At 37.4% G+C, this 9,612-nt stretch overlaps 1 protein-coding gene across 2 annotated transcripts; it reads right to left on the reverse strand.

Annotated features, from left to right (window-relative positions):
- Positions 1-267: 267 nt before the first annotated feature.
- LOC121366419 (tripartite motif-containing protein 5-like) lies at positions 268-7,472 on the reverse strand. Of its 2 annotated transcripts, none has more exons than XM_041490876.1 (2): positions 7,092-7,472; positions 268-4,194 (listed from the first exon to the last, which is right to left on the reverse strand). In XM_041490876.1, the coding sequence occupies exons 1-2, from the start codon at positions 7,369-7,371 to the stop codon at positions 2,768-2,770; spliced, it is 1,707 nt and encodes a 568-aa protein (XP_041346810.1). In that variant the 5' UTR covers positions 7,372-7,472; the 3' UTR covers positions 268-2,767. The 2 variants fall into 2 exon arrangements, with proteins under 2 accessions (XP_041346810.1, XP_041346811.1); XM_041490877.1 differs by having other exon boundaries at positions 268-4,191; positions 7,092-7,397.
- Between the last annotated feature and the right edge of the window lie 2,140 nt (positions 7,473-9,612).

Here is a 9,612-nt window from a genome sequence, read left to right on the forward strand (position 1 = left end):
AATACATTAGGAATTGAAGTTAATAATACAAACAAATTCTAAACATGGGACTAGCATTACACAATTGCTTTTTGTTGTCTAAGTTCAATATAACATAGTTTTAATGAAAAAGCATTTTGAATTATTATAAAAACAACATCTTTATACCGTTGTTTACAAATAGTGTGTACCGATATATATGACCTTAGCAACATGTATGCGTAAACAGGTTCTCAGCGTACAGGGATATAGTTCCTAAAAGCATTAGTATTATAATTAGAGTAATCATTTTACAGTTATTATCTCATTTAATTAATACAATGATTTGACATAATATACAAACAATATTAGGATCCGTTTAACTAGCAAAAACGCTAAACGATCTTACAAGTTTTCGAGAAAAAATAAACTTTACTGAATGGCACGGTCAATCCCGGCAGCCATGTTAAAATAGTCGATCAAACGGATATTTATTCCAGTTTTATTTATAAGTCCATGGTATGTTTTCAGTGTGTAAGTGCACACACTGTGCAATTATGGCAATATTTACATCAATAATATTAATATCAACGTTATGTCATAGTTTTTATATGCACATGAAGCTGGAAATTAAATGAAGTCGAATACCGCAAGGCCGAAACACGGACCTCGAACATTAAACTAAAATTAACATATTTAGCGATCGTATTATACTACTATCGCATAAATTATGACAACTATTTACAAACATAGTTTTATAGACTAAACATATTATTATGAAATACAACTAAATGTAGCTGGCATTATGCATCCAAACGATCACTAATAACAATAGTTACGCAACTTCGTTTTTTCTCGTGTGTGACACAACAAAGTGCACTACTAAGAATTTCATTAAACAATAACTACAATAAATGGCATAGTTCCAGACATTACACAATACAAGCAAATATGCAAATAATTACTACTAAATGTAAAAAATAAATAGTCTGTTTTGTCCAATATTAAATTTACTTGAGAAAAATCCAGGTCACAGCACACAGTTAACAAAGTTGTTTGACATATATACATTATATATATGCATGAGAGAACTAGGACATATTAATATAGGACCTATATTTAGTTAGATAAAAGGGCACTGTGTATAACAGGTACTTTTTATGTGTTTTTGTCGCATGGGGTGGGGAGGGGTCTGACTGACCGTCCACAAGGTACAATACTGACGAAAATATGAGGTTAGTTGAAGACACGTCAGACAATTCGTTTTGACTAAGTCGGCAGGTTTCTTACTATGCGATACAGGAAAAGTTACCTCCAATATCATGAACAGTTATATTACTTACATGCTAGAAGCATAACATAATGTTTAAAATATTGTTAGTATTATTGTACATGTACCAAACTTTCCCAAAACTGCATTTGTACTGAAGGTTCGAATTAATAGCCGCAAAAAGAGCGGTTATACGACTCTCTAATCACTACCTGTATTGCACCCACAAAAGTCAGCCACACACTAATGGTGTTTCACAGGGGACCAGATGCCCCCCCCCTCCCTCCCCCGTACCCTATTTTCGGACAAATAAAAAAAAAAAATTCATTGTACAAGTTGTCAATTCTTATTTATCAATGCCACCAAAGTACATTACATTACAGTTGACCCCCTCGCTCCCCCGTTATCAACTAGTTTTGCTTGTCGCCGATATATATTAACGTGTCTTTTGTTTGTTTTTTGCAACGATAATTAGTCGACTTGTATTGTCATCGTTCACTTTGACTGCAGCCAGATATTTTGATATCACTATTTTGTTGAGTGATATAAAGTCTCACTACACAGATGCCATCTGCCATTGAAATTCATGTTAAATTGCCCAATTCAAATGAAGATTGCCAATAGAACGGGCTCTCGTTGGTACTAACAACATACACCATTGCTAACACACATTAGACAAGCATTTATTTTCCCCTCCAAAATTGAGAACATTTCCGTCTCAGGCTGTAGTAACGGACCGAACAGGTAGTTTTAGAACCTATTCACACCAATCACCTCTTCCGCTTTACACCCATGTCCCAAAAGGTCAATGCACAATATTACAAAATAGCAGGGGTTAAATCAAGGCTTACTATTGAAAAAATACAATTTGTTTTAATTCTCCCCCAATTACTAGAAGTGACTATGTGAACCACAATATATGTGCAGTTAGAAACTATAGTGGACCATGATGAATGCAATCTAACCGGGAAGTGAACTGTGTAGTGAGACCCAAGTTCGAAATCCATCTATCTGTCTTTTCATTCCACAATTAACCACACCACCAGAGCACATTTGATAACTTTGACAGTCTTAGAGAGGATACACGCTACGTTTTTCCATTAGTAGCAAGGAATTTTTATATGCCCCATCCTACAGACAGAATAGGAATTACCACGGCCTTTGTTATACCAGTCGTGGTACATTGGATGGTACGACAAATAGCCCAACCGACGGGGATCGATCCTAGTCCGACCTCACACTGGGCTAAGTCCTGCCCCGCAACCATTAGTGCCGTTCTGACAAATGTGACATTATTTTTTATATAAAATGTTGTTTCGTGTGGACAGTAATTTGAACTAGTGTCAATGTACCAACAAAACTCTTACAATGATGTCTAAAATAAGTAACTTAACAATCATTCAAAAAAACTATTTTAAGGTTGGAAGTTTACAGTGTTTATAATTCATGGTGTATGTGTTGATTGAAACACTGTGTGTTGACGTTATAGTCACATCTGTTACTGTAACTTACTGTTGTCATCTATGTGATTTAATTCGGTTAAGTTTGTCTCCACCCAAATATTTTTATTTTTCCATTTTGTTCCGCGACATAAAGTTTGTCTTGAGCAAAACAGAGAGACACGGGTTGTTTTAGGCCGTCCTCCTTTGTGATGACGTCACGAATAAACTCCCCGTCACGTGACAGCTGAACAATAGCATCTCTACCGTTATCACAGACATAAGCAAACTGTTCTGTGTCACATGTAACATCACACAGCAGATGGAAACTTGCTGAACTTGCTGAATCACGTGATACCCACATGACTTGTCCTGATGACGACACACATGTGATAATGTTAGTTGTATATGATACAACAACTAGAGAGTCGCCTTTCACTGTTAGATGCCAGGGGTTGGGGATCATCTTGTTAGGAATAGACCGTATGACGCCACACCGCTGGTTTAGTATGTGTACACACCCAGACAATCCTTCAGTCACAGCCATGTTGTCGTCAGGCAAGACGGTTATGCCGTAGTAGCGTTTCTTGGTTGTCACCGTCTTCACCAGGCGTATGTCATCTTGTACATTCAGATATAAAAGTTGTCTTTCTTCTGGCAAGGTGACGAGCACCTGGTGGTCACGTGTCTTAGCAAGGTACCATGGTCCGCTAGTGGTCCTGTAGAGACTCTGAACCGTTTTGTGTTCAGAGGAAAATGATTTTACACTTTTGTTTTTAAAGTCAGTAACAATGATCTTGTTTGAGTCTTGACCTTCTAACACTAGGATAGATGATAAGTTTGGACATTTTGTATCGGATTGCAGTTTTGTATTTATCGTTTGTTCATGCTTTAACCTATCTGACTTCCGGTTTATCTCGACCTCTGGTTCAAATATCGTAGTCTGTAAATATATTTTGTGTGTTATCTTGATAGATTTTACGTCAGGTCTCAAAATTCTCCCAATCTCTGCAGAAAACGTTTTCCTTCCTGTTTTCTCAGGTTCAACTAAAGTTATTGCCAAATCAGGAAATTCAGGACGCTGTGTGGCTAAATAATCAGCTGTTATCTTTTGCATTTTTGAAAATTTGGAAACATGTCTTTTCATATCAGGAAGTGACGTAGATCTGAGGAGATTTTCTCCCAATTTCAGACATTCTTTACTTTCCTCTATCAGTCTGTTAACATCGATGAACAATTCAACTATTTCGTTGTTAACAGATTGACGACATTTGTCCAGTTCTGAGTTACTCTTTTCCAGTTCAGTGCGGACTGCTGTTGTGAACTCCGAAATCAGTTTATCTCCTTGTCTCTGCATCTGAGCCGCAGTCTGTGTCGCGCTGACGTCGACGCTTCGCTGCAGTCTCTCAATGTCTGACGTCATCTGGTGTTCTATAAAATGACTGAATTTCTTTATCGTTTCACAGGAAGATTCAATTACCAGTCTATTTGGGTCTTGTTGAGTTGTCGCTCTTGGGTCGCCACCTACTCAATAAACAAAAGTCAAAAAGTTAGATTTGATTTTGTTTAAGGACAGCACTAGAGCACATTGATTTATTAATCATCTGCTATTGGATGTCAAATATTTGATCATTTTGACATACAGTCTTAGAGAGGAAACCAGCTACATTTTTTATATTAGTTGCCTGGGATCTTTTATCGGCAGTATTCCACAAACAGGATAACACATGTCACGGCCTTTGATGTACCAGTCAAACAAGAGTCAAAGAAGATCCTTAAACTATGTTTGCGAATTTCTCAAACTTTAAGGGTTTTCGTTGTTGTTGTTGTTGTTGTTTGTATGTATGTTTGCATGTTGTTTATGAGTTGAATAGGCATTTGGCAAGCTAGTGGTTGATTCATGAATATGTCAAATCAAAACTAGCGCCGGACAGAGCTAATTAGAATTATAATATGCACTCATGAATCACTGTCAGGTGTTCGTGAAAGATGAGCATGTCCTGCCTTTTGGTGATTCTCTATTTTCATGGCAGACTCCACATGGTTAACATTAATAAATTTAAACTTGATATTTCGTTTTTCTCCTTTCTTCTTTCTCTTCTTTCTTGCTCCCAGAAATAATTAAAACTAATTACCGACATGTATGAAATCTGATGTACATGAATATTTGTGTGTGTCGAGGTGGGTGAGAGAGGTTTGTTTTAATGTTTTAAACATGAACATTGTGTACAGGAAAATAGTCTGTATATATATATGAAATATATTTAAAATATTTGTAAGTCAGTGAGCTCAGGGCTCCTCAACCCTGACACTATCAAATATTTCTGGGGACAATCAAATTAAAAAAAAAATAATAAAAAAATAAAAATTATAATAAAAAAATAAAAATAATAATAATAATAATAAAACTTGTAAATAAAGGTATTGGTCGTCAAACGTAGTTTGTGTAATATCATATATTGAAACCATGTTAATTTTACTTATTGTGTGGTAAGAAAGGGCAATACAAATATATTAGACGATTTGAAGTGAAATGGCATATCTGAAGATGATAATGTATTTTTAAATGAGCCTGAATTATCCAAGACACTGGTTTTACTTTCATAAAACATGCCCATACAGTCATAAATACAGAAACTGCACCCAGATGCAATGTATTCACGTTGTTGTATTAACGTCATTCCCTTAATGGTGGCCATCTTTTGATAACTGGGCGACAAAGACGTCTGTAACGGACATTGTTTGCTCAGTGGATTTATGTTTTATGCTCCCGTGAAGTGTTTGCGTTGCAGGATCGAACCACCTCGACGGACCGATTCAACTGATTGAGTTTTTCTCTTTCCAACTAAAGTTGTTTTTTATTTAACGACGCCACTAGAGCACATTGATTTTTTAATCTTATCATCGCCTATTGGACGTCAAACATATGGTCATTCTGACACTATTTGTTTTAGAGGAAACCCGCTGTCGCCACATAGTATACTTTTTTACGATAGGCAGTAAGGGATATTTTATTTGCGCTTCCCACAGGCAGGATAGCACACACCATGGCCGTTGTTGAACCAGTTATGGAGCACTCACTCAGGGTTTGGAGTCGGTATCTGGATTAAAAAGTCCATGCCTCAACTGGGATCCGAACCCAGCACCTACCAGCCTGTAAACCGATGGTCTAACTACGACGCCACCGAGGCCTACTAGTGCACCACAACTGGTCAAAGGTCGTGGTAAGTGATTTACTGTCTGTGGGAATGTGCATTTAAAAGATCGCTTGCTGCATTGTCAGAATTACCAAATGTTTGACATCCAATAGGTGATTATTATTTAATAAATGTGCTCTACTGATGAAGAGAACGGTCTTTTTCATGATATGGAATTTACTGCATGCTATTTATTTCTGAGCTGATTGTTTAGTAAATTGCAAATTGTAATAGTTGTTGTTTTTGTTGTTGTTATTTCCAAAACACTTTTACTTTTCTTCTCACGTCAAACCACAATACAAAGTATTACAAAAAAAAAACACATTTTTTTTATAGAATGATGGGACGGACTATAGTTAAATAGCAGTTGATACATCAGTTTGTTAAATCTACTGGGGAAGAATTCAATTGTATGCTGAAGGTTCAGGTGTGTACTGAACTTAGGATACTGAAGATAAAGACGAATTCCAGGACGTAGTGCACTTTACATACAGACTATAAGTAAGACTTTTAAGATTTGTGACGAGGACCACATGTGTGGCAGGATATGATCACCGTTCACGACCACATGATAGAATCACTGTTGTGAAAGTGATTTATGAGTGCATGTCATCACAGCTGTTCTTATTGTAATGACCTCTGTCCAATGCTAGTTTTGATTTAGTAAACTAGTCTGGGAGTGGCATTCCTCTTCGTGGCGTTGGAAGAGGGATGGAATCTCCAGTAAAGGATCTCCTCGGGAGTGGCTGTCCTCCTATAGACGAGACACTAAATAGATATTCGTGGAATCAACCACTACTTTGCCAAATTCCAATTCCACTCTGCATTGTACAGACATACGACCCTGATTACGTATTACAGTTTTGTTGTTCAGATTTCTTATAGCTTTTTTATGAATACTGACTTATCTAACTGTAGTAAGTTTTAAAGATCACTTGGTGTTATTATATGTTGGTTTCACATTTACAGGTTATTTTTACCATGACACTAAATGAAATTTCATAAGCCGAAAGAAACACAAACGCAAACAAACACACACACACGCATGCACACACACACACAGAGAGAGAGAGAGAGAGAGAGAGAGAGAGAGAGAGAGAGAGAGAGAGAGAGAGAGAGAGAGAGAGAGAGAGAGAGAGAGACGCACACTTGTCAGTTATAAAAATCGAGAAAGGCTGCTGAAAGTTTGCATCTTTATTAAGGCAACAAGTTCTATTTTAAACTCACATATTTTAAATTGTTTGATGAGACCAATGGCGTCGACGAGTGCCAGATTTCGTTTGAACTGTGAAGCCCAGGACGATGTAGGTTGTTTGTTGTCAGGGATACCGACCACATCCCTGCAGTTTGGACACATGAAAGTATCATCTGTGGTGTTGGCGTCGATGTGATTTTGGAGACACGTCAAACAAAACGTGTGTCCGCACGGAAGTCCTCGCGGATCAGTGAAGATCTCCAAACAGAGGCTGCAGGAGATTTCGTCGTCTGTGGAGGATGCTGTGGCCATGTCTGAAAAGAGAAATAAATAACATTGTTACACACCTAATGAAGATTAGTATGTTTACACGACCGTATCTAGTGGGGTGGAGAGGTGGGAATGGCATGTGGGATATCGATTTAACGATATCTCATTTGATGCTCTGCGGTGATCAAGGAAGGAAATGGTTTATTTAACGACGTACTCAACACATTGTATTAACGGTTATATGGCGTCGAACATATGGCTAATGATCACACAAATATTGAGGGAGGATACTCTCCGTCGCCAGTTCATGGGCTACTCTTTTCGATTAGCAGCAAGTGATCTTTTATATGTACCATCCCATAGACAGGATAGCACATCCCACGGTCTTTGATGTATCAGTCGTGGTGCACTGGCTGGAGCGAGAAATAGCCCAACCGGTCATGACGGGGATCGAGAAATAGCCCAACCGGTCATTAAGCGAGCGCATTACCACTGTGTTACGTCTCGCCCCTCCGTGGTGATCATTTAAAGACTTCAAATAGATTCCTACCAGTGAAATTATCACTACTGTTATCGAATGCTACTGATGACACACGTTCGAACGTTTAAGTTAAAAATCAACAAAAAAAAGTGGTCAATATGATGGGTTTTGTGAGAATAGCTGAATCAAAGTTCGGTAACAAAATTATAGCTCTTTAAAGTTGCAGTCACTAGTCACCATCCTATACGATCGTCACTTTCATTTCAACTTATTTTGGTGCTTATATCCAATTTAGGTTCAAGCACGCTGTCCTGGACACATACATCAGCTACCTGGGTTGTCTGTCAAGGACAGTGTGTTAGTTGTTAATGGTTACTGAGAGAGAAGAGGGTCTTACAACTACCCATTGAGTAGTTAAAACTCGCTCTGGTTGGGAGCCGGTACCAGGCTGCGAACCCTGTACCTGCCAGCCTTATGTCCGATGGTTTGACCACGACACCACCAAGGCCGGTTCGGTTACACAAACAGAAAGTTGTCATTCTTCATTAAGTGCTATTCCACATTTTATCATATTTGCCCTTTCAACAATTAAACATGCATTCTTTGTTAATTAGTGCATATATTATTTGTTATTTTTAATTTGCTTTCCTTAAAGGGACATACCCTAGTTTCAACCCGTGAAAATTAACACTAAGTTTAGTTAATCTACAAACCTGTAACACATTTGGATAAAGTTACAATTGAGAGAAACATGAGTCCGTGACTTTGAAACGGTGAAATATCCTCTACAAATAGACTAAAACTGCGTTTTTAAAAATATGAGAAATGCATTTTGTGATATTAAAAACACCAGGATGACCAAAGAACACTTCGAATGTACGGAAATTGATAATCTAAATAATAAAATCTAAGTCAAGTATGAGTTAGGTTATCAAAAAGGGTTATCATAGTAAACAAATATGCGTTAGTGTTTAAAAACTAGGCTATGCTAGCTCAGCCTAGGTATTTTAGTATGCATATAATTCCTATCCGTATATATGCTTTTATCATAAATGTTTGGATTGGTCCAAATAATATCATCTAACTTTGAAAAAAGAAGATGTTATAACTGCATGAATCTCACTTTTGCACTACTTTCGGCAATGCATAGAAAGCAAAGGATTAATAAAATGACTTTTTACATTAGTTGTTAATATTGAATTAGTCCGACAGAGAAATGGGCACTTTGAGATATATTGCTTCAAATCAACCCCCTGTCCCCAATTTGTATTAAGGGGTTCTATAAATACACCATTATAGAGGTCGTCATATTTGTTAATTAACACATAAGTGGCTAAATAGACCTACACAGCTAATGAGGGCTGGCTATGTCCAAGGTAGCTCGAATACTCTGACTGTAAGAGAGCTAGACGGACATTTGGACGGTTATGACGCTCTCGTTACAGTCAGAGACCAAGCCTTGCAATTGTTTCGCAATTGCTGCCCACCAAAGGGTAGTCAAAGATTTCCGCTCTAATACAACAACAACAATCCCATGTTTGACATTAAATACCGTTACATCGATCATTTTCGAGTTCCCTGATAACACATGTTTCACATAGTGATCACTAATGCAAAACACTACTGGAAGAAACCCGTCAGCAACTATGTATTTAATCGGAACATTACTGAAAAGGGTTGATATCGGGTTTCTTTCTGTAGTGTGTGTATTAGTGATTAATATGTGGATTTTTTTTTAATTAAGGAACTTCAAAATTATCGATATAAAGGTATTTCATCTCAAAAAGCAATAACCTTCGCAT

Source organism: Gigantopelta aegis, unplaced genomic scaffold (genome assembly GCF_016097555.1).
Source record: "Gigantopelta aegis isolate Gae_Host unplaced genomic scaffold, Gae_host_genome ctg5591_pilon_pilon:::debris, whole genome shotgun sequence".
Classification (NCBI taxonomy): domain Eukaryota; kingdom Metazoa; phylum Mollusca; class Gastropoda; order Neomphalida; family Peltospiridae; genus Gigantopelta; species Gigantopelta aegis.

Coding starts and splice junctions, on each gene's coding strand:
- LOC121366419 (XM_041490876.1), bottom strand. CDS start 7,371: ATGGCCACAGCATCCTCCACAGACGACGAAATCTCCTGCAGCCTCTGT. Junction 4,195..7,091: donor CATCAAACAATTTAAAATAT/GTGAGTTTAAAA, acceptor TTGTTTATTGAG/TAGGTGGCGACCCAAGAGCG.